We start from the raw sequence: 25,128 nt of genomic DNA on the forward strand, positions 1-25,128 counted from the left end.
TCCTCCCTATTTGTCCGGCATTGTTCATGGCAGGCCATTTTCTGATGCTTTGTCCCTTGGGGAGACTATTCTCCAGCCTCTTGCTGTTATCAAATGTTTCCTTATCCTCCTTTGCTCACTCCCCTCCCAATGCAGCAGAGTTAGAGCCTCTGGTTCACCCACGAGGATTCCCCTGATGCCCTGGGCTTTCCGACAGCAGGCACCAGCTCCGCGCTCAGGCTATTTCACGGCCACGCTCCAGCTGCTAAAGAGGTTCCTAGCAAGAGACTCATAAGAATATGAGAGAGGCCGTACCGGGTCAGACCAAAGGTCCATCTAGCCCAGTATCTGTCTACCGACAGTGGCCGGTGCCAGGTGCCCCAGAGGGAGTGAACCTAACAGGCAATGATGGAGCGATCTCTCTCCTGCCGTCCGTCTCCATCCTCGGACAAACAGAGGCTAGGGACGCCATTCTTTACCCATCCTGGCTAATAGCCATTTATGGACTTAGCCAACATGAATTTATCCAGTCCCCTTTTAAACATTGTTACAGTCCTAGCCTTCGCAACCTCCTCGGGTAAGGAGTTCCTCCAAGTTTGTCAGTGGAACGACAGATAAGATTCATCCTTGCTAAGCTGCCGTGAGATGGGAAATAACAGGGAAACCAATCACTGTGCTCACACCTAGCGAGGTGGTTGTGGGTGGCAGAGGGGAGAAGGGGACGGCCATGAAATAGAGAGTTGCATGCCTATGGAGGCCTCTAGGGAAAATCTTGAGACAATGTAGGACAAGAGACGCCTACTCTGATTTCTCACCCAGAAAGGTTCCCATAAGCTTCCATTCTGTTTAGAGGCTTAGACAAAGTTGCCGTGATCAGTTTTAGGAGGGAATCGCTAGCTCAAAATCTAAGGGTAAAAACCTCCTGGATGTGGAAAAGGGCTCACGCGGGGTCTGATTTTTCAGGTGTTCAGCACCCGCAACTGGATGGCAATCTTCAGTAGAGCTCAGTTCCCATTAAGACGCTGAATTAAGGACCGGATTTTCAAAAGGGCCGAGTCAGCATCCACGCGCTGTGCCGAGCTCCTTTGAAAGTCCAGCCCGTAAGGCTGTGCAGGGAAAAGCGAGACCGTGCCCCCATCCAAACCAGTAGGAGCGAGTCAAACAGGGCAAGGGCGCTAAAACAGCTTTTACACGTCTATCGAGGCAAAGGCATAGTAGAGAGGAGGCGCTTTGGTAAATGAGGCAATGGATGAAATCAGTTATGTCTCTAAATATCAATGACGTCCTGAACTCCAGACTTAAAAATAAATCAATCTGTCTTTGACAAGAAAGAAAGAAAGTGGGGTAACTGAGAAGTAACGCAGCCTCTTAGTGCGTGTGTGTGTCAATCGGGAGAGTGAGTGTGTTACATGTTTACATAAATTGTACCGGTCCTGCGCCCGTATCACTTGAGCATGTGTAACGTTACTAACGGTGTTTCTGGCTCATATGTCCTTCTCCGCCACCCTTCATACAGTGCCTGTCTTCTTGAAGGGGGCTCTCTGCCTGCGGGGGCCTGGCCCATCGTAGGGGATACTGGAAAACGGCTAATATAACAATGCAGGGGAGGCAGGGCTTAGACAAGATGCACGGATGCAACTCGGACGGCATGATGGATAGCCTAAGATGGTAATGAACTTATAGACGCACGAGTAATTGTTTGTGAAACACCAAGGAAGAAATGTGGAGGGGGCAGACAGCTGGAGAATTACAAATGATACCAACTTTCAGGCAAAGGAAAAAGCATAATCCTGGCAATTGGTAGCCAGTCAGGGAATCCATAGCAAGAGAAAACGCTTAGAGAGGGCAAACTTTAAGGCGCGGCTCATAGCAGGCAAATGTGATTGCTTTGCTGAGAGAATTACAACTTAGCAAACAGAGGGGCTATGCTTGCTGTAATACATTTGGATTTGAGGCGAACATTTGACACGGCATCTCATGAAGTCTCATAGAAGTAATTCAGACAGGTCTGGACGTGCGCCCTGGCTGGCATGTGGATTGAAGGCCAGTAAGAAGGCTAATGATGAACAGCACTACATCCGGTGGGGTGCTCTGTTGTTGATGATGCAGTGAGAGTGGTTTTGTTTAAACATCTGCATTAATGAGCTCTATGGAGAGTACTCGGCACGTTGAAGAAATTCACAGCTTGTATTAGCTTGTGAGGTGTGAACATCAGGGAAGGCAGAGCGATAATTCAAAGGGACACAGAGGTTAGGCGTGTGGGGGGGAAATGCCATGAGGCTCAGCTTGGGGCGGGGGAGAGATAATTTGGGCTCTAGGGACTCCATGAGAGGGTGAGATTTTGGAAGCAGGAAGAACAAGCAAGACCTTAGGGTGACAGTTTGCAGTGAGAGACGGTAGGAGAAAAGGTCAATGCAATTCTGGGCAGAACTTCAGAGGCTTTGGGTCATAAGTTTGGGAGATGATTGTCGCCCCATACATTGCTCTGGGAGAGCTCATGGGGAATATGATGTCCGCAACCAGATAGCATTGAGAAGTGGGAATGCTCAGAGGGTGTTTAGAGAAGGGCCACACAGCATGGGGGAGCATGGACTTAAGAGGAGAGAATGAAAGAGGCAGCGTACGTTGGGACATCACAGCAGGGAGGCTGGCAGACCACCGAGAGTTGTTAGGGTGGCTATAGAGGTAGAACTAGGGGCAAAGGGATGAAATCAGAAAGGGCAAATAATTAACAATCGGGAACTGTTTCCAGATGGTGAAATGTTTCAGGCTGTGGAATTGTCTCGCAAGGGAAGAGGTGCAGCCTCATCAACATTTTAAATCCGGCCTGGACAAAGCACTGGGATGTCATGCATTGGGTTAGGGGGATCTACTAGGTAACCCGGTCTCTCTCTTCCAGCTCTAATACGGGGAGCAGCATAATCTAGTGCACAGAGGCAAGAGCCCTTAGTTCTGTTCCCATCTCTGGCACTGAGAACGTGTCCTTTCTGTGACAAAGTAACTCAGCCTCACCAGCTTTGCTTTACAGTGAAAGAGCCAGTCCTGTTCACTTGATGCCCCAGACCCGGCAGGGCCTCATCAATGTTTGGCACACCTAGGATACTGGCCATTCTGCCCAGTTAATGATTGTCCCTTCTGTTACCAAGAAAGCTGATCAGATTTGCAGATGACACAAAGCCGGGTGAAGGGGGTTGCCAATACTTGGAAGATAGAGCTAAAATTCAAAGGGAGAACTGGGCTAGAGAAAACAAAATGAAATTCAGCAAAGACAAATGTAAGGTGCTACACTTAGGGAGGAAAAACAAATGCAGAAATACAGCATGGGAGATAACTGGCTGAGAAGGATCTGGGAGTTGTGGTGGATCACAACCTCAACATGAGTCAGCAATGCCATGCTGTTGCCAAAAAAAAAAAAAAAAAGAGGCAAATCCTATTTTAGATTGCATTAACAGAGGCATAGCATGCAAGTCACAGGAGGTGAATAGTAACACTCTACTCAGCACTGGTTAGGCCTCAGCTGAAGTACCGTGTCCAATTTTGGTCGCCAATGTATAAAAAGAATGTAGAGAAACTGGAGAGGATCCAGAGGTGAGCACCTGGGGCGGCTCCACGCTCCTGCGGGAGGGCCACCAAAGCTGCGGGACCAGCAGAGCCTCCGCAGGCACGCCTGCGGGAGATCCACCGGAGCCGCCTGCCACCCTCCTGGCGACCGGCAGTGCGCCCCCCGCGGCATGCCGCCCTGCTTGGGGCGGCGAAATGTCTAGAGCCGCCCCTGGTGAGCGCCAAAGATGAACAAAGGGATGGAATACAAGCCATATGAGCAAAGGCTGAAGAAACTGGGTATGGTTAATTTGGAAAAGTGGAGCTTAGCTAGCGGTCTTCAGATACTTGAAAGGCTGCCATCAAAAGATGGAGAAAAATTGTGTTCTTTTGCCACAGAGGGCAGGACAAACAGCAATGGGTTCAAACTACAGCAGAGCACATTTAGATTAAGTCTCAGGAAAAACTTCCTAATTGCAAGAACAGTCTGCCGATGGATCAGACTGCCTAGGAAGGTCACGGAAGCTCCTTTACTGGAAGTTTTCAAAAAGAGGCTGGATGGCCGTCTGCCTTTGATGTTTAGACAACACATCCTGCAGCTTGACAGGGGAGTAGACCCGCCGGGCCCTTCTAACCCTACGATTCTGTGGAAACTAATGCATAGAGATCCACAAGATGACTTAGGCTCAGAATGGCACCCAGTTAGCGTTAGGTGCCCAGCCAAATCCTCAGCCGGAAGTCAGGCACCCAGGCTCCCTGTATGATGCCTGGGGAGACCTAAGAATGAGATCCACAAAAGAAAGCACACTGAGTGAGGAGCTGCCAGTAGCCTCAAAGGGGCTTAGGCCATATCCCTCGCCTAGCTCCACTTGGGATTTTCAGCCATGGACTGTCTCCTGGGGTTAGGGGCCTTTCTCCAAAAGAATAAGGAGCTGGAAGCCCCCTTTAGCCAAGTGATCAGAGCACTAACCCAAACTGTGGGAGACCCAGGTTCCCAGCCCTTCTCTGCCTCTGATTTAGAGGAGGGATTTGAACTCTCATTTATGGTCTCTAAAGACAGCACCCTAATCACAGGGCTTGGGAATTCCAAGGTTACCCTCCTTGTTGAAGAGATTCCACCTTGTATAAATTAAATAACCGCTGATAGAGAGAACTCAGCTTGGGCTGCCCACGTGCCAGGTGAGTCTCCTATCCCCTGGGCTATAGTACCGGTCTGGCTTTCTCTGTGGCCAAAGGCATATTTAACTATTTATAGAAAGAACTTTTCGTCCATCATGGAACCAGGGAACAAAGTGCTCACTTAAAAAAAAAATCAGCTTATTGCAGGACTTAATTTGTCCATCTGGATGTTGCTCTCGTGTTCCTGCATTCAACATAAGAAACACCAGGATCGGCCCCATGATCCATCTAGTGAGAAGATGTGGGATAACCCCCCCAAACCTTAAGAGTTAGGGGCTGGTTCATCGCCAAAGTAGGGTTTTTAATATCCCATCTAAGGCTTGGTTTTATTATTTACCATTCTAGCTTTGAATATCCTTGTTATCCACCCAACTGTCCAGATAAATCTCTAGCCGGCTTTGAAAAATCCCCACTGGGGGTTTTGTTTTGTTTGTTTGTTTGTACCGCTGCTAGTCCCAAAGTGAGCCCTCGTCAGGGAACCAGACAAAGCCGCAGCCTTGGGAATCTATTAACCAACATCCAGCCGCTCTGTTAGGTTTTGACCTGCACAAGTTTAAAGCCGCCAAGAAGTGTCATCCAATTATACTACAAGCAGGAAACATTATAATTAAATTCCAGGGGAAAAAAAATACATCTCAGGTCTCGGCAGGTGTGTAACTTTGAATGTGCCAATCTGGACGAATTCATCCCTTCCTATCGGCTAGGGACCTGACATGGCAATCTGCAGGGAGAACTCTTTTAAAAACATAGTCTTCAATAATGAAGCCAAAGAATTTAATATCCGGTCGGTTGAATTCAACACCCCAGATGAAAACTGCTTCATTTTGCAGCATTAAATGAGTGAATCCTTCAGCATGCGAAGGATTAGACTGCACATGGCTCAGGCAGGCAGGCAGCCTATAGCTAGCCTGGAAAGAGGCAGCAAGGGCCAGTGGTTAAGGCACTACCATGGGAGCCTGGATTCAACTTCCTGTTCCAGCCCATGCTGCGTACATGACCTTGATAGCTCAGTGGTTTGAGCATTGGCCTGCTAAACCCAGGGTTGTGAGTTAAACCCTTGAGGGGCCATTTAGGGATCTGGGGATTGGTCCTGCTTGGAGCAGGGGGTTTGACTAGTTGACTTCCTGAGGTCCCTTCCAACCCTGATATTCTATGATTCTACACTACACCGCATCGCCCGTGAAAGGGGGAATAATAGCACAGCCCTGCCCCTGTGAGGTGTGCTGATACAATGGTAATGATATATCAGATGACTAGACAGGAAGCAGGGTGATGGCTTATCTCAGGGGCTGCCTGCCTCCAGCCAAAGACCCCCAGAGGGATTCTAGCTGACTCAGCAAGAATTCATCCTGGGGCAGCCCCTCTCGAATGGGAGCTCTGCCTCCCTTGAAAAGTTCCTGAGACGAGAATGCTCTGTGCCTCTGTTACATACAGGGTCTCACTCGCCACTGTTGGGCCTCCTCATAGCCAGGTTATGGGACCGGCTCTCCTGCCCTTTAGTGCCCCCTTCCATCACTCACTCACATTGCAGCCCCTCTCACTCTCCAGGACTCACCCCTTTGAAATCTCGCCTGTCCAGATGCCATCTTCAGCAGTCCCGAGTCTCTTCCCACTGGCTGCTAGGGGAACCCAGGCCCATGGTTCCACCCCAGAGACCCTATAATCAGTAGCCAAAGTCTGCACAGTCTCAACCCTCCCTGATCTCTCCCAGGGCTTCCTCCACAGGCTTTCTTCCCTGAAACTCCTCTGGGCAAACCCTTTCCATCAAAGACAGGATCCCAGGGCTTTTGCCCACCGCTCTGTCTAGAGACACCAACTTCAGAATCTCTCCCTGCAGCCCCCTTCTGCTCACATCTTCCTGGCTTTATACTAGCCCCGCCTGTTCCTGCCCAGCTGGGCTTCGTCATCAATTAACCTTCATCAGGCCTAGCTCTCCCCCAGGTGCAGCCTACAAAGTTAATTGGCCCCTGCTGAGCAACTTTAACCCCTTCAGGGCTGGTGTGCAGCAAACAGCCCCAGCACGAGTGCTGATTAAAGTTGCTGACGCTTCCCGTTATAAGATGCCATTTTCAGTGGCATATAACTCTGCCAAACTTTACCATTTGCCCTGATGGTTCCCAAGCCATATGTTGTTTAGCCCATGTTAAATTCTGGCAACCTTTCTTTTGGGCAGTGCTACTGCCCTCGTGCTTTGGAGCGGGGACTTGAAATTTGGCAGGCGGGAGTCGCCCGGGTGTCCGGGATTGGCCTTTTGCCATTGCTGTGAAAACCCACCCAAATTATAAGCTTTTGAACTAGTGCAGTTCGCCCGTGCGCCACAGATACTTACTAGAGCTTCAGAGTTACAATTGCTGAAGTTTCCGTTTGCACCGAGAATGCTCCATCCTGGTGCTGAGCGAGACTTTCCGTACAATTGTAGCTCTGGGCTGCTCCAGGCTGGGTCCAGACACCAAAACTGAGACCGGGGAACCTGTTTCTCCTGTGCGCTCAATGATCCTCCCGCAACTGAGCCGAGAAAGCTGCCAGATTTGAATGCGGAGGAGACAAGAGCTGGACCTGGACCTGGGGTAAGAGGTGGGGGAGCAGGTTCAGATAAAGAGCATGTAGAGGGAAGAATGAGACCGGAGGGGAAGCCAGAGAGTTGGGCTGGGGAGAGACTGGGACTGGAAGCAGGCATGGGAAATGAGGGGGATTGGAAACCCATGGATGAGAAGGAGACTGGGAGTGGCTGGGAAGGAGACTGGGACTGTGGGAAATAGTATGAGGCCGGGTCCTATCATGGTGCATAGGCACAACGGGGGCCAAATGAAGGTCACCCAGGCCACCTTAATTCAGGCATTTGACTTTGCAGCCTTAAAAATGTTCTTTTCACGTAGTTTGTGTGTGACGTGTGTAAACAGTTAACAAATGGAAACCACGTCGCCTGGTGTCTGGCTTTGGTAGGAGCCTGTGAGTGACGGTGCTCTGAGCGCTCATCAGGTGCTAAGTCAACCCGAGAGCGTCACCACTTGCGCCCTATCCCTCCCTCCTCCTGGAGCAGTGTCCGTGCTACCCATGTGGCTTCAGCACAGGGACCCAACGGGAGGGGGTAGCTCTTTGCACCTTCTCCCCCATCCCTGCACATGCCCAGGCTCGGTTTGGTCCTACGCCGGCTCCTCTCAGCGGTTGCCTTAGTGGCAATGACACACCTGCCTCCCTCTCGGAGGAGCACCAGCCATTCCGTGGGTATTCTGCTTCCAGCAGCAGTCAGTCCAAAACCTCCCGCACGATGCACCTGGCCAAGTCCTCCCCGAAGCACTAGGCTCGGTTCGGCCAAAAGCTGTAAATTTCTCTAGCAAAAACAGATCCGACCAACAGCAGAGGCATCCGAGCTGGAAGGGGAAAATTGACACCAGCCGCCTCAAACGGCAACTGTTGCCTTGGCCGTGGGAACGCAAGCCGTGGGATGGCTCCCTGAGCAGCCGTGACTAGTCCCGAGAATACAGACAACAGCTGCTGGCAGACAGTGCTGCCAAGCAGAACTAGGGTCTGTCTTAGTGTTCCCAAGATCCAGCTATGCCCTTGAATTCAGCAGTCCAGGCAATAAGTTCATGGCAGCCACTCAGCTTTAACAGGTCTGTGGGTAGCTTTATCACCAGCCATCTGTGTGACAACAGCATGACCAAAGGACAAAAGCATATTGGTGTCTTAGTCCATATGGTGGCCAGGAACCCAGGCCCGGACACTGGCAGAGAGCTGGAACGCACAAAGCGTGTATTTAACTAACAGAGCAAAACTCCCACTCGCTGGCTCACAGAGAAAGCCCTTCTCCTGGTCATGGGAACAACAGAGGGCTGCGAGTCCAGCTGGGGCATTAGCACCCTGCAGGGCCGCTCTGTCAAAGCTCTCCCTTGCTGCCACCAAGGAGAGAATATTAGCTATTAAATAAAGCACATCCTAGCTCCCTGCTCCCTCTGCCCTGCAGACCCATCTACTCTGGGCTTGATTCCATCGTGAGCTCTCTCTCGGGTCACACGTGGGACCCAGCAGGAGTGAGACAGCTACAGACAAAGGAGTCCATCCTGAGTGTGAGTTCCAGCCTGCCAGCCCTGTATTTACCCACCTCCCAGAGCTAGCGCTGCAGCCAGAGCTGTGCCTCCACCCTCGACTCGCAAGAGTCATCATTAGGGTATGGAAGGGGGCTGCGTCTCCATGGCCTACGCTGTCCTTGGTTGAGTCTGCCCACTGGAACAACGCACGCCTGGAACTAGAGTAAGTAACCTCCAGTCAAGCCCAATACTGCAAATCCTGGCTTGCCCCGGCCCCCGGCCTACACTTGGGGGTGAGTATAGGATTGGAAGGGACCTCGAGAGGTCGTCTTAGTCCAGTCTCCCGCACTCAAGGCAGGACTGAGTATTACCTGCTTTATTCTGTATCTGCTTCCAACTAGCTGTGCATGACAAAAGCTTCACAGCACTCACCCCTTAAAGGCAAAGTCCTCAATACTATAGCATGGACACTGGCCTGGCTATTGTCTCCCAATGCAGAAAGAGAGGCAGTCTGAGGCACCATAATATTCTGGCCCAGATTCTGCCCTGCACTGAGATCCACTTGGTGCAGGAGATCAGAGGGCTGTCAGAGAACCAGTTCTGGCTCTCCAATTCTGTGGCCCGATCTATACCGTTCTCAACCCCGGCGTAAGATAGAGCAGCCTTGGGGGTTCCTATCATTCCCAAGCAATCCACGTGCTCACGACCTGTCCCCTACTACGCCAACGCATCCTGCACAGTCCAGGACGATTGGTGCAGAACCTGGTACACTTGATTCCCATCTCTTCACAATGAAAAGGACCGTGGGGGTCTCTAAAAGAGCTGAGCAAATAATTAAAATCCACACTTGTCAATTTCTTTGGAGGAAAAAATCCCTACCAAATGTCTCTCAGGGCGCTATCAGAGCATAAGCCAGGCCAGAGTTCCACCCGCTCATGGATGCGTACGATGAACCACCTAGGTCACCTCTCCATTGGACACACCCGGCATTCAACACAAAACCCGTCTGCCCAAGTTCCCCCAAGAGGTAACGCCACCAGACTCAGTGGAGTCGTGCCAGAGATGAGGCTGGTGCCTTAATGCGCCAGTGGAAAGCCTCTGCCCATGGGCCCAGCTCCAGCTTTATTCCTTTCTAGGCTTTTCATGACATTTCTTCAATATAAATGGTAACGTCGATGTTTTTGCCAGCACTTAATGCAGTTATTTCTGTCCCTGGCCCCGTGCCTCGTCTCCCCTTGACGACGCAGTAAGTCAAACTAGCACTTTCCAGCCTCATAAGACTAACATACCACTCTGCACTCAGATAGCGCCTTTCATCTGGGGATCCCAGGGGCTTGCCAAATATCAGCCCATTAACCACCCCACCCCCAGGATAGGAAGTATTAGCCCTCACTGACAGATGGGCAAACAGGGACACAGAGAGGACACGTGACTCACCCGGGGTCTCACAGGAGTCAGAGGCAGAGAACACAAAACTGCACCGCCAGTCCTGTGCTCTCACCACTACACCATACTCCCTCCCAGTGCTTTACAAGCCTGAATGTTTCCAGCATCTTTGGGCCAAGTGGGTAGGTGAGCAGTGTGATTGCCATTTTACAGGTAGGGAAACCAAGGAAGGGACGGTAAATCCCAAACCTGAACAGCCAGTCCTCAGTGCCAAAGCTAATGGAATTGAGGAGTTCCTGGCTCCCACGCCTGTGCTCAGACCATCTCTCGCTCTCTCTCATTCCCCTTCACCACATGGCCCCATATGGGCACAAATAATTCCCATGAATCGTAGGAATAAAATCAACGTCTAGCTCCATGTATTGATACATGTACCCACCTGTTTAAACTAAGCGTCTCCTCATTAACATGCTATTTATATACCGTCGCTCTGGATGGTGTTTGATATGCATGCAGCAGGCTGACTGCTGTTCACGCTGGCTCTGCAGCTCTCACACAATCTGCTCTTCTCCAGTCTGTGCTGTAGCAGATGGAAAAGAAATCGGAGCGGTTCGGTTAAAAGAGGGGGCTGGGTGTCATCGATTCCTGCCATCAAAGCACTGCCTGGCAAGCTTCCCTCCTGCAGCCTCCCAACACATGCCAGCCCTGCCCAGGGAGGGGATAGGGATCTAGGAGCCTGAGTGCTGGCTCCTTGGCCCGTTCCATCCATGCATTCGCTGGCAGGCCAGCACTGCCCACCCCAGGTTTGCTCGGTGGCTAAACGGAGGACTCCTTGCTCCGGGGCTGGCAATTCAGCTCCTTTCATCAGCGCACACAACATTCATTCTCTCAGTTCGGAGCTAGCCCGGCTGCGATTCTGATGCGGGGCAGGGGCAGGGCATCAGTTTGCTCCAGGGCCCAGTCAGGAATCGCTGAACCACATATTTACTGTCGGATGAAAGAGCGAGAAAGGAAAGCAAATGAATCCCCCCGCGCGACTGCTAATGATGAAGTGAGATTGCACTGAACTGAGCCACAGTGTAAACGTTAATAAAGGTCACATTAATGACTGGCTTAATTCAGGAATTATAAATTAGCTGATGTGAATTTGCTTTATGAACTGCTCCTTTCTGGTACTAACCCTCAGCTCTGTCACGGGTCTCTCCCTCGGTTTCATACACACCCACTCCCAAGCGGCTCTCGGCTAATGGGGGTGCACTGCCCCCTGGCAGCACTAGGAAGTCAGAGCAGCTAACAAGAGACAATATTACCACACTGGAGTGAAGAGCTGCCTCTCTTTGTAATTAATGTAGTGGACGTGGCACAGAATTGGACTTTGAGGATTTCATCAGCTGGCTAAGTCTCACTGTTGGAAACCGAGACCACAGCGACTCCTGGAAGAAGACTAAAGGGGACTGTTCCATAAGAAGGAAGTTGGGGGAACTGGCCAATAGGATGCCTGTGTGTACCCCCAACCCTGTCATGAAATCAGAGTGACTTTGGGAAGTCACTCAACTCCTCTGTGCCTCAGTTTACCCCCCAGGGTGATATGGCTTACCCAATCAGTGTTTGTAAAGCACGACTTCGGGGCAGGGCCTGTCTTTTTGCTCTGTGTTTGCATGGCAGGGTCCTAGTCTGTGATGGGAGCTCCGAGACGCTACCGCAGTAAAGGTAATAAATCTGTGTCTAAATCCTTCCTGTACGGTCAGACATCGCTCAGCATATGAACAAGGCTCCACCCTGCTGGACAGTTGTGCTCTTTGCTGCTGTTGTTTAAAGAATATATGGAGATATACCTATCTCGTAGAACCGGAAGGGACCTTGAAAGGTCATGGAGTCCAGTCCCCTGCCTTCACTAGCAGGACCAGGTACTGTCCTTGACTGGTTTTTTTGCCCCAGATCCCTAAATGGCCCCCTCAAGGACTGAACTGGGTTTAGCAGGCCAATGCTCAAACCACTGACCTATCCCACCCCCCTATAAAAGTCACTGTTTCACCAGAATAGGTTGTTGCTCTAGCACTTAACCCCCCACACCCTGGAGGGCCAATGGATGACAAGGAGTTAGAGCTCCCTACAGCACAGCTCTGAAGGTCAATGGAACTCACACGCCCTCCCACCATGGCACAGCACAACCCAGCCCCCAGGAAAGGACAGGGAATCCACGAGAAGAAGAGGGTCAGATGGAAAGCAGCAGGGAAAGATAAAGTGTTATCATCATTTGGTGTAAGCAGGTGCCACACCAGTGAAGCCAAGAGGCTCCTCAACATTCAGGCCAGAAGGGACCATCAAGATCATCTAGTCTGACTGCTGCACATTGCAGTCCACAGTCTCCACCTGGCGCCGAGCCGGCTGTGCTTATGGACCTGGGGGAAATGATGCTAATTCCCACCTCGGCATCACTCTGTGGCCAAGTGACCATATTCTTTATATTTGGAACCCTGGGACACCGCCTCGCTGGCTCAGAACAGTGCTACACCTCAAGAGAGCCATGTCCAATGGCCGCACCCCCCTCTCCAATCCGCCAGCAGGAGGTGCTCACATGGCAATGCAGCACCCATCGTCTTCCCCCTTGCCCTGTGCTGACGCCTGTGCCACCTCCAGCCCAGGCTGAGTGGGGCAGCATGAATTCCTCCCCAGCACCATCCACAGCTGCCTCGAAGCCACTGGGCAAGATGCTGGAGTCCACATTCCACATGGCACCTTAACACCATCACGTGCAAGCAAACGCCAATGCAAGCTGGAAATTAGATGATCACGAACCATCAGAGGACTGTGGTTCTAGAACAGCCTCCCAATGGGGGCAGTGAGGGGCAAACACCCTACTAGTTTTAAAATGGGCGTTTGATTAGTATCTGAACGGGATTCCACGACCAGGCTGCCTGTGATAGCAGGGGCTGGGACTCATTGACCCAGAGGTCTCACCCAGTCTTCTGTTCAAGGTAGCTGTCCTATATAAGGAGATCTCCAGCCTGTTCATTTTGCCAGCCACTTCACAGGGGAGAGATCATCACACGACACCACTGAGTCTCAGAATGAAAGAGTAAGTCAGATCTAGATCCTGTCACCCTAGGTTGCGAGTTCAAATCCAGCCTAGGGTCAAGATTTAAATATCTTGGGGCTGGAGGGATAAGCTCAGTGGTTTGAGCATTGGCCTGCTAAACCCAGGGTTGTGAGTTCAATCCTTGAGGGGGCCACTTAGGGATCTGGGGTAAAAATCTGTCTGGGGATTGGTCCTGCTTTGAGCAGGGGGTTGGACTAGATGACCTCCTGAGGTCCCGTCCAACCCTGATGTTCTATGAAAGAGCTCCATGTGGGGTGAAGAGTCAATACACTGCAGCTTATACACACATAAGAGCAAGTCACCAGTCCTTCTGTTCCTCTACCACATGAGCTATAGAAACTCTCCCATAACTGGTAGCACTAGAAGGTCCCTTACCCTCTCTTTGGCCAGCGACTACTGGGTAAAATCATACACAAAGTCCATTGCAACAGTCCAGAAACCAGTCTGAGAACTGCTGCTGTTTATTTAAAAGAACCCCCAAACGTGTGTTACTAATGGTGCCTCGGCTTCTTAATGTGGAAAAGTTAGTTTGTTGTTGTTTTTTTAAATCTGGTTTACAGTTCACCACCTATGCTGTTTGTTTGCTTTTTGCAGCTAGGCCAGCGTAGCTTGACTGGTCAGTTTCATCATATAGTCAGTTGCACTGCCGTGTCTCTCCTGCACTAGCAGTCTTTGGTTACAAACGCTGCAGGAGAATGGCTAAGCCCCACAAATTAAAGAAAAATAAACCCTGCACTTTCCGAAGTAGCAGAAAAACATGAAACATTTCGAGTAGGTTTATAAAGCTGTAACACAAACACGCTCTGAATGTGGAATCTAACGGTCCTAACAGCATCCTTTCAATTTAACATAAGAATTTAAGATGGCACTAAAGCCGACATGCAGCCAATAGAGCGAGCACTCCTCCTTTTGGTATTTTATCTGCCCTGAATTTAATACTTTGTGACACATGTATTTACCCTGGTAAATCAATGGAGGTTACAGGCTTTTTTCCAGCAAAACTCAGGTACCTTAATTTATTGCATTAAATGGCCATATCAAAGGCTTTTCAGAGATCAACAGAAAGTGCTGTAGGGTAAATTTCCACTACCACTTACCAGCGAAAAAAGACGACGAAGAAGAAGTCAGGTAATAATCAGCACTTTAGTGTAGATTTAGAATTGAGATTAGATTAGGCATTGAGTGGCAGTAATTCCACCAGAAGGTCTGGGCTACGGCAGCAAAGAGAAAACGTGAAGACTGTAGAGACTAAATCAATATCTCGGAAGATAAAAGGGAGCCGAGAAATTGGCTGATAATTATTCAGACCCACCTTGCTGAGGGAAGGGTAATTAAAGCCATATTCTCATTAATGCGTACCTTGCCCCAGCCGTTCTTCAAAGAAAACCTAATGAGGCTGTGAGAATAGACTCAGATTCCTCATGTCTCTCTCAGAAAGGGGTGCCTGTTTTGGGAGGGGATGGGGAGGGGCAGGAGGAGATCTTGGAGCAAGCAAAGGGGAGGTTTAAAAAAAGAATAATAATGATCTGTCCCATCTACCTTCCCTCCCCCTGTGGTACTTTGGCAAGTCAGATGTAGGCTGTCAAAGACGGGATCAGTAAAACCTCTGGGATTCAAACCTTCGAGAGGAGCCGGAGTCAGAAAAATCACAGGCTTTGGAGTTAATTACAGCACTAAGAAAATACCCAGACCGGCCTGGGATTTTGAAACGTTGTCGGCAGCCAAATTCAGATGAGCGAGGAGGTACATTGCGTTCCAATCTTTGCACAGACCGCTGCCGTTAGTTTAACCCTTAGCCTCTGGGTGGAAAAAGGCTGGAAAGCAAAGAGCCATTTAACTGTCCCTCGGGGGAAGCAGCATGGCCTGCTCAGAGGAGCTGGGTTTGAGTCCCCAGCTCGGCCACTGACCTGCAGGGTGACATCAGGTCCCCTCTCTGGGCCTTCGGCAGGGCTGCACGCGGCAGTTTGTTATTGTAGGGTCTGTTTTGACTGCCAGGTTGTATATGCCATTTGGTTAGCACAGAGTTTTTTCTCCTTTTAAAAGATTCGTGTTGAAGCCTATGTTTTGAAGTTAGCTCTTGAGCTGTGGGGTCGACAGGAGCGGATCAAATTCCAGGCCCATCAGTCTGGGCAGGGTCCCCTTCGCTACTCAACCAAAGACCACACGGTCTTCGGGCTGCCTTCCTGGGACAGTGTAGCCAGACACCTGCAATCCCTGACCGGCATTGGTTTGGACTAAGACATGCGAGGAGCCGTGTCCGGCCATTAGAAATCTCCTGACCTGCCTGTGCCATTTAAGGGCCTCCTCAATGGCCTTTCTCAAGAGCACAGAAACACCAGGGGGAAATTATCAGCTGTCTGATAGGTTTATTTATCTGAATGCACCAAGTTTTCTTTCTTCCTGAGCTCAGCCCCACCGGGCTCTGTGCCAAAGGCAGCTGCTGCTTACCCCACCATCAGTTATTAATGAGGTTCAAAGTCAGGAGAATTCCTCACTCCTCTGTGCCTGGAGCAATGCGTAGACTGAGTCATGAAGACTCATGAGTGAGGTTAAGATTTTGTGACCGGTATTTTTAGGAAAATTCAGGGACAGGTCGTGGGCAATAAACAAAAATTCAGGGAAGACAGTGACCCGTCCTTGACTTTTTCTAAAAGTACCCTGGGGTGGGGCTAGCAGTTGGAGCCCTGCCAGGGGCTGACTGCTGGCCACTGCTCCGGCTCCACCACCGCTCCTGCAGCAGGGGCTGGCCACCAGCCCCCGTGGCCACTGCTCCTGCTCTGGAGGTGAGTATGCAGTTCTCTCTTGCAGCCAGTGCTGCCTCCTCTAGGAGGCTGGTGGACATTTGGAGGAGCTCCCTACCTGAAGTGGGGTGATTAAGGACTTCCTGGGGGGTGAGAGAGGGAACAGCCCAGGGTGCAGGTGACAGTGCTCCACCTGCAGGTGAGGGACCAGGTTGCTGAGAGCAGGGAAGGTTTGTGGTATAACTCAGCCCTCTGGGCACTGCACTGACAGGGCTAGATCCACTGAGCCCCCACCATCAAACTCACTGGGACTTGGTCTTGTTTTGCAGATGGACAGAGGTGAGTTCCAGCAGGATTCTGTCCTCAAGCAGTTGGAGGTGCTCAAAGAGGAGGAGAAGGAGTTCCAGAACCTGAAGGTGAGCAGCGGCCTGGACCCAGCCTCAGGCACCTAAACCCCTTAGTATCATATGTGACTCGCAGTAGCCAACTGAGATCAGGGCCCCGGTGTGCTAGGTGCTGCACAAACACCTAGGCAGAGGCAGTCCCTGCCCTGAAGAGCTTACAGTGTGAACATACAAGACAGAAGGGAAACAGGCAGGGACTTCTCCAAGCTCCCAGGCACAGCCAGAAATAGAACAGATGTTTGCTGGCTGCCAACCCAGTGCCCTGCCCGCTGGGCCTCAGGCAGCAGCCACAAGAAGCTACATTTCAGAGCCCAGCTCCCAGGGAGCAGCTGCAATAAGCGATATAATAGGCAGGTGTAATAGCATCAGCTGGTTCATAGAATCTCAGGGTTGGAAGGGATCTCAGGAGGTCATCTAGTCCAACCCCCTGCTCAAAGCAAGACCAATCCCCAACTAAATCATCCCAGCCAGGGCTTTGTCAAGCTGGGCCTTAAAAACCTCTAAGGAAGGAGATTCCACCACCTCCCTAGGTAACCCATTCCAGTGCTTCACCACCCTCTTAGTGAAAAAGTTTTTCCTAATATCCAACCTAAACCCCCCAAACTGCAACTTGAGACCATTACTCCTTGTTCTGTCATCTGCTACCACTGAGAACAGTCTAGACCCATCATCTTTGGAACCCCCTTTCAGGTAGTTGAAAGCAGCTGTCAAATCCCCCCTCAATTCTTCTCTTCTGCAGACTAAACAATCCCAGTTCCCTCAGCCTCTCCTCATAAGTCATGTGCTCCAGTCCCCGAACCATGTTTGTTGCCCTCTGTGAAGTGAAACTTGGGGTACACAAGACAAATCGAACTATTGAAAGGAATACAGAAGTCTGGAAAGGTTGAGAGACAGTGATCTGAATCACTGTTGGGTTACAGGTTTTCATAAAAGACCTTACTCAGTACACTTGTACGGCACAGTAATATTGCATGCAATCAGCTGATTCAGTTGCTTATCACTAGAGGTGCAGACCCCCTGTCTTTATAGGTAAGAGGCTATCTGCCCAACTCGCTGGGTTGGTGGCTTTGTTTACCTTTTATGTAAATGTACTTTTGTTGTCCCTGCCCAACAACCAACCTGGTCAGAGAAGCAAATATCCACTCCTTTGTCTAGGGCAGACTGGGTTATTCCTTGTTTGCCAAACACATTTTAAGAACATAATTCTAGCGCATATCCATATACCACACAAGAATATTAATGAGCAGTGAGTTATTCGTTTCCCTATGCTATGTTGCATGCCGCCTTGTGGGTTTATAGTTAGGAGTTAGGTGTAGTGAGCATATCAGGCCTGACAGACCCCCAAAGGGCTGCTGTGTCACAGTAACTTATCTCTCCCCTCAGGATCCCACCAATGGCTATTACAGCGTGAACACCTTCAAGGACCACCACTCCACCCCCACCATCTCCCTCTCGGGCTGCCAGCCGGACCTGAGGCCCGCCAACAAGCAGCGGGTGCCCACGGGCATGTCCTTCACCAACATCTACACCACCCTGAGCGGGCAGAACCGGCTCTACGACTACAGCCAGCGCTTCGTGCTGGGCATGGGCAGCAGCTCCATCGAGCTGTGCGAGCGGGAGTTCCAGCGGGGCTCCATGAGCGACAGCAGCTCCTTCCTCGACACGCAGTGCGACAGCAGCGTCAGCAGCAGCGGCAAGCAGGATGGCTACGTCCAGTTCGACAAGGCCAGCAAGGCCTCGGCCTCCTCCTCCCACCACTCACAGTCCTCGTCCCAGAACTCAGACCCCAGCCGGCCCCTGCAGAGGAGAATGCAGACGCACGTGTGAGCGGCTGGGACGTGGCCAGCAGCGGGGGGTGGGCGGGGACAGATGGCCAGGGGCCGAGGCTTTGGATACTGGGGAGCCCCCAGCAGCTGGGAGCTGCAGAAGTGATCTTGGCCCAAGCTTTATTCTAGTTCTCATGAGTTTATTTTCCAAAGCACTTTTGTCCACAGTAAAACGACACCCCCTGGCTCCTGTGGGGTGCCTGGGGGAGGGAGGGGTGTCTTGGGCCGCTCTTCCCCCCTGCCCCTCCAACCTCCGAAGACTTGCAGTCTCCTTCCTAGCCCCATGGGGCAATGTCTAACCTGGGACCACTGCGGGGCGGGGAGACTACAGCAGCCAAGACCAAACCGATTCAAGCACAAACCACGAGGAAGGCTGGACCTGGAGACTGGCACTGTGGGGAGGGGAAGGGGCGCGCCTTGCCGTGACCTTGGCACCCAGCGCCCCCAGTCCCCCACCAGGAACCGGAAGCCTCTTCCAGGGCGTTTTCCTCGGTGCCCCCTTCGGGGAGAGAGACGCCTTCCAGGCATGCCCTGAAGAGTGCCAGGAGCCCTGCGGCACTCAGTGCACCCCTCTAGAGTTTTGTTTGGGCCAAGAACCACCCTGTGCCCACGGCCCCTCCTCACATGAGCCTTCCAGCCTTTCAGCACTTACTTCACTTAACGAGAACTGTCCGCGTCGGTCAGGCACAGGGGCAGCTTCCCACTGGCCCAGGGGCTAGCAGCACGGTGGCCTCCCCACACACGCTGACAGGGCCACACTGCTACAGCCCGTTGGTTCCCCCCGCAACACCTCGCCTTTCCTCTCCTCTGCAAGCCCTCCCACGGGGGCTGCTTTCCCTCTGGGAAGCCGACGAGGGAGTCGGCTCAGAGGTCTTCCCCCAGCGCCCTTCCTCTGACTTCCGTTGCATTGCCGCAGAACGATGCTCCAGGGAGCTTGCATCTCAGACCCATCGCCACTCGCGACCCCATGACTCTGAGCCGTGTTTTCTGACCACGAGAGGGCGTGGCTTCATTTAAGACAGCGCAACAGAAACATAACAGGCGGTGGTGTAACATAGGCGCACTGACGCTGCTAAATCTGGTTCTCTTATGTCATTTGGTGTTCAGTGTCCATCATATTACAGTGTGTCTGGGGATTGACACAGCGCGAGGGGGCCCGTCCTGCTGCTCCACAGCAGTTGTCATGCACCAGGGACTCTGCCGTGAGCCAGGAACTATTGTTGGACACAGCGCGGTGGAGGACTGTCTCTATCTGAGTTAGGTATGACAGTCACAGAGGACCCTCCCAAAGCCGGGGCGCACGCCAACAGAGAGCAATCTCTTACTGCTGCTTGTGTATAACCCCAATAGCACAACTGGAAGATTAATACAAGCGGTGTAACAAGCTCCTCTGCGTCTGGGCCCTTTCAGGTTATATCAAATAAACATGTCCGTTCCGGGAGGGCACCTACACCCAATTTCACTCTGCTTCTGTGCTTTCAAAATGGAGTCTCCTTAGGGCAGGCCTTGCTGATCCCGGCTGGGCCAGATTTGATACGGTCATTGCCAGCGTGACAATCTCATGCCAATAGGCCTGAGTGTGAGGTTGATTTAGCTGTGGGCATCTGGCCCGGCCCGTTCTCATTTAACTTTCATATTACAGGGCTTTGGCCCCAGTGTGCAGGGCGCTGTATGAACACAGAGGCTCCGAGCCAGAATTTGGGGGAGGTGGGGGAATTCAGGCCCACCCTAGGTCTGGACTCACATTAACACATCAGAGGCCATGGGGCACTTCAGAAGGGTCAGAGGTTTATTGCTATGGTGGTAACGGAGCAGAACTTAATCCATTTATACTATTGAGCCATATTTATTATGGTAGGATCTAGAGCCTCCCGTTGGACAGGGCACTGCCCAAACAGAATAAGAGACCAGACCAGCCCCTAAAATCTTGCAATCTAGATTAAAAATTAATTCTAGATGAAAAATCCTCCCTGGTTGTCAGTAAAACAGCTCTGTTTACTAAAACTGAGGCAGCCTGTGGAAAAAAAATCCACTTTGGTCTTTTCACCCTTTGTTTGCGTTTGGTCCCTATACTTCATCACTCAAGTCAAACTGAACAGGCTAAGGGTAAATTTTTCAAAAGCTCCTAAGTCACTTTAGAACCTAAATGTTATTGAAAGTCAATGGGACTTAGGTGCCTAGTAAGATTTGCAAAAGCATCCAGTTGCCTATCTGCATCTTTAGGCATCTTACTACCTTCACAAATCTGCCCCTAAATGCCTATACTTACCTGCCGGGTCAACGCGTAGCGTTCGACTTCTCGGAGTTCGAACTATCGCGTCTAATCTAGACGCGATAGTTCAAACTCCGAACGCGCTCCCGTCGACTCCGGAACTCCACCACCGCAAACGGCGGTGGCGGAGTCGACGGGGGAGCCGCGGACTTCGATCCCGCGGCGTCTGGACGGGTAAGAAGTTCGAACTAAGGTAGTTCGACTTCAGCTACGCTATTCGCGTAGCTGAAGTCGCGTACCTTAGTTCAGCCCCCCACCCTAGTGTAGACCAGGCCTAAGTTACTTCTGTAAATGCCATTTAAGCACTTAAGTCACTTAGGCACCTTTTAAAAAAAAACGTTACCCTCGGTCCTTTTCTGCGTCTCATTGGTGGGTTGCAAATGCCACTCTTTAAATCCAAACCACCATTAAAAACCAACCCCACACAAGCCTGGATTAGCTGGAATTGGGAAATAAATAAATACAAGTCATAGGAACAGTTCAGTTGACCCTAGGGGGTGTTAAAGGATTTGTCAAAAACAAGAACATTTATATTGGGGATTAAACTATCCCAGGAGCGTTTCCCTTTAATTGTAAAAAAGGCCAGATTCTGCTCTCCGTTCCCCCCGTGTAACTCCAAAGTAACTCCCTTGGCTTCAGAGGAGTTAGTCCTGATTTACACAGGTGTCGAGGAGAGAATATGGCTTTATGTGCAAATCCTCTCATGCATAAAGAAACCAGGGAACATTCCCAGGGCTCTGGAATGGATACCAGCTCTCAATAGCTAGAGATCACCGCACCCCACTGCACTGCTGCCCCCTACTATATAACAGAACACACGTGATTTTTGGGTGGCTGGCAGCCAGGCGATGGGACCAAGTCCATTGCCTCCAGCTCCCCAGCCCAGAGCTGGGGCAGGTTGGCAGCGCGGGGCTGAAGGAGTCGTCTGGCCACCTCCGGTTTCTTGTACCAAGTGTAAACGTCTTTGGGACATTCTCTGCTCAGGACTCGCTCCTGTCCCAGTCCACGGGGACAAGGCAGAGCCGTGAGGATTGAGGCATGTGGTTGGTGAAGGATTAAAGTGAAAATAAAGGCCTGAGAAGCAGAGGGATAAGAGTAATGGTTCCTAACTGCCGCCTGTAGAGCATTTGCTGGTGGTCTGTGGAGACACCCTCCCATATTTCCAACTACTACACCCTATTAGAGGTAGTAACCCCCTCCCCTCCACACACGCTTTCCCATGTAGCTGAGGGGAGGGGCCCGCCAGACAGGGGCCATTTACACGTTGAGCGGGAGGTGTAAATACCCACACTAGCTGTAATCGAACTAGCGCACTGAAAGAGCGCAGCCCCGGTGCGAGCAGTGAGCTGCCTGAGTACGTCCCTAGCACCTTGGATGGGCTCAGCTAACCCCTCCTGCTGCCACGGCTACGCTCTGTGTCTAGCGCACTCACTTGACCACAGCTAGTGCGGGTACGTCTCCTCGAGCTGGGAATTGCAGCTCCCGCCTGCAGTGGAGAAGGGCCCGCAGCGATCGACTGGTAGACCACGCTCTGGGCTGCAGCATCCAGGATCCGCTGGCCCCATCGACTGTAGAGATTGAAACACTTCACACAGCCCTGGAGCGTTTGCAGCTTTACAAACAGCCAGTAGTGAGTTCAGCTGTACCCCTATGGAGGCGAGTCAGGCTTATCCCCGAGTACGCATGGTTCTGTCCCCAGACCTAACCCGTAGACCACAAACCAAGTCTGGACAGCTCCAGGGCGAGACAGCTGGAGAGGACCTGGTGTCTCCACCCCCCTGCCAGCCAGAAAAGCACTCGGTCACCACGACAGACCCTTCTGGTAGCCTTAGTTTTGTCACCAGGCTCTCAGCATCTAGCCGGCCAGCCAGCAGACAAGCTCTGGGAATACTGGGGAAACTCGCTTCCTTCTCACACGCAGAGGCAAGGACCTAACACCCCTGGCCCTTTCTAAGAGCACTGAGATGGTCTCCACTTTTCCCAGTCTCCCTTCCACCACCCCACACCGCAGAGTCACCCCAGCCACCTGCTCGGCTTGGCGTCAAGCTCTAGGGTTAGCCAGCCCACCGAGAGAAGGATTCACAGTCAGTGCATCATTAGGGTTAGGGACCGCAAGGGTCATCTAGGCTAACCCCTAGCCAAGACGCGGGATCAGCCTCCTTTTGAAAACCTCCACTGAAGGAGCTTCCACGACCTCCCCATGGCTATGTTCTAAAGAAGTCTTTATGGGTTCCACAGCTGGAACTTGGCTGCATCCCAGGTGACAGGAGGCAAAGGCCGGTGAGAACGGGCCATGTCTAGAGAAGAGAATGCCAATAAGCCTGGATGGGAAGAACCTGGCTAGGCTGCAGGAGAGTCAGGGCTCTGGTGGATGCTGGCAATTTTGAAGCTGATAAGAGACTAACTGCTTGAAAACCAAACTCCTGGGTCTTTGTGGCCTCGATTGGTCAAATGTCTGTCCCGGTTTCCCCCTCAAATAGGCATGTTCTGCCCTGACTTCCACTAGAGATGGCCTAATCCCAGCCCTCCTTTGAGCAGCCCTGGAAACCCCTCCTGGCTTGTGAATTTGGGAGCTGCAGGCCAAAATTCCATTGATAAAGGTTCTGTTACAGAGACAGCTAGCAGGGGGCATTCTGCCTGGGGTGTGGCTAGGTGCCGGGGGGTTCTGGCTTTGGGCCTGATGGGACTCGTGCATCGAGAGTGGCTGCAGGAAGTTTGCCTAGAGGACAGTGATGGCTATAATTCTAATACCGTCCAAAGCAGTGCACAGGTGCAGCCCACCCCCAAGCATACATATCAGTCCTGCTTCCCTGGACAACCCATGTGTCAGGGACCATCCTCGGAGTGCTTCCACATGGGAGAGCTGGGCAATTCTTCTAGTCAGCTATTTCATTCATGTGAAATGCATGGGCAATATCCTTGTTCCCCAGTTCCTGGAATAAGAGGCCCTGGGCTCATTCCTGCTGATTTCCTGGGTACACAGGGTGGCTAATTCTCAGGATTTTGTCTGAGATTTCTCTCAAAGCTCCAACTGCTGGAGCGATTAGCTGAGAATCTTAGCTTTCCTTTTGTTAAAAAGTACATTGCGAGCGCTGGTGGTTAAAGGGAAAAGCTGGAAAACACAACCCAAAAGGCTCAGAAAGCAGAAAACAAGCCCAAAAGATATTTTTGAAAAGCCTCACGCTATTTAAACTGATCATGACTTTTCGAATGCCTGAGGTTGGCAATATGGTGTGCATTGGAGAATTTCAGCAGCATGGTACCACGTCCACACCCAGTGAGGGACAGAGTTGCAAAGAAAAACAAACAAACAAACGCACGCACAAACCAAAGCAGCAGAACAGAGCAAACTGAATATAAAATCAGGCCTCTCTCCCGCATTCTCTCTGTAAAGCCGCTGCTTAGGCAAGGCTTTTAAATGCATGCAGGTATACAGTGGATGCTATAGATAGACAAAGACACGATCCCACAGTCTGCACAGGGAGAGCTAATCAGAAGCTAAAGGGAAAACGTTAAAAAGCAGCTCAATGGCCAGAAGGCAGGGGAGGTTGAGAATCCGAACGCACCCTGTGTACACTGCACTGGGCAGAGCAGATGTCCTCCACAGTGACCCTAACCAAGTGTCTCAGAAAACCACCACTAGGAGTGAGAGACCAGTTCAGTGTCCATGGCTCTAGCCCTTGGCGTCTCTTGACCAGTCTCCCTAGTAGCAAAGTCCCCCAGCCCTCCGCAGAGGAGCCAGCATGGCTCACTCCAACCCAGGTTTAGCTCCCAGCAGCTCCTGCGTGGATCCAGAGCCGAGTACTGAGGCCCAGGGTGGGTGACGGGAGAGCTGGCAGGTAGCAGCTGTCCACATTGCAGTGCAAAGGGGCCCTCCAGCTACCTCCAGGCTGGGGCCTTCGGTCCACAACAGCAGGTCTGGGTCATTAGCTGGAGAGTAATTAAACGGCTCAGCGAGAGGCGCTGGGAGTCTCTTCCCCGGGCAATCAGGACCCAGTGGGAGAGGTGATTATGCAGCAATCTCCACTGAAACAGATCCGTCCTGCTGCTTCCTCTGCATCCCTCAGCTCCTTATCACCAGTGAAGGCAGATGCTGCTGAGCGAGACCCAGCAAGCTCTGACCACACAGTGCCCCGCAGGGCCTGGATACCTCAGGGGCTTGGCAATGGATTGTGGGTCTTCCACCCCCAAGAGGCCCAAAGCCTGGGAACGGGTCTGAGACCCCACAATGGGCCAGAGCTCACATCACAGCACCATTCCTGGCCGTCTCAGCAGAGAGGCAAGGATTGAATGGGCCACAGCAACTGAACTCCTGCCTGGAGCTGGTCCCTCCAGAGCAGGGGGCGCCATATTAAACAGGGGTAGGGCCATATTCTAGTATCACAGCAGCACGAGGAGCCCAACCGAGATCGGGGCCATGTTTGTCCACCAGCCTCCACCCAAAGAGCTCACAATCAAAACAGACCAAGGATCCGACACAGGGAGGGGCAATGACTTCCCAGAGATCACACAGCCCATCACTGACACTGCCAGGAACAGAGCCCTGGGCTCCAGAGAGAAGGTGCTCTATCCACTGGAACACACTACCTCCCCTTGTCTGTGCTGTGCCTGCTCTGGGTTGTCTCCCCAGGACATAGCAAAGCTGGCTCTGCTCTGAAATCGACAGCACTTGT

At 51.7% G+C, this 25,128-nt stretch overlaps 1 protein-coding gene and 1 long non-coding RNA gene across 6 annotated transcripts in view; one reads left to right on the forward strand and one right to left on the reverse strand.

The window, feature by feature from the left end:
• Positions 1-20,319, forward strand: part of KIRREL3 (kirre like nephrin family adhesion molecule 3) — a 262,110-nt gene extending 241,791 nt beyond the window's left edge. For 2 of the 4 annotated variants that reach the window (XM_039496138.1, XM_039496141.1), the window contains 2 exons: positions 16,283-16,369; positions 17,741-20,317. In XM_039496138.1, the coding sequence (XP_039352072.1) occupies positions 16,283-16,369; positions 17,741-18,184 (531 nt within the window). In that variant the 3' untranslated portion in view covers positions 18,185-20,317. Of the gene's footprint in view, positions 1-16,282; positions 16,370-17,740 lie in introns of all 4 variants that reach the window. The other 2 variants (XM_039496139.1, XM_039496142.1) reach the window with 1 other exon arrangement.
• LOC120375490 overlaps positions 1-25,128 on the reverse strand; it is a 41,659-nt gene that overhangs the window by 853 nt on the left and 15,678 nt on the right. Inside the window, exons 2-4 of one of the 2 annotated variants that reach the window (XR_005586575.1) lie at positions 10,552-10,692; positions 7,028-7,254; positions 21-256 (exon numbers count right to left, since the gene is read on the reverse strand). This is a non-coding gene — a long non-coding RNA (uncharacterized LOC120375490). Of the gene's footprint in view, positions 1-20; positions 257-7,027; positions 7,255-10,551; positions 10,693-25,128 lie in introns of those variants that run through there. The other variant, XR_005586574.1, reaches the window with a different exon arrangement.

The sequence above is a fragment of the Mauremys reevesii genome, linkage group 12, assembly GCF_016161935.1.
Source record: "Mauremys reevesii isolate NIE-2019 linkage group 12, ASM1616193v1, whole genome shotgun sequence".
Taxonomy (NCBI): Eukaryota; Metazoa; Chordata; order Testudines; family Geoemydidae; genus Mauremys; species Mauremys reevesii.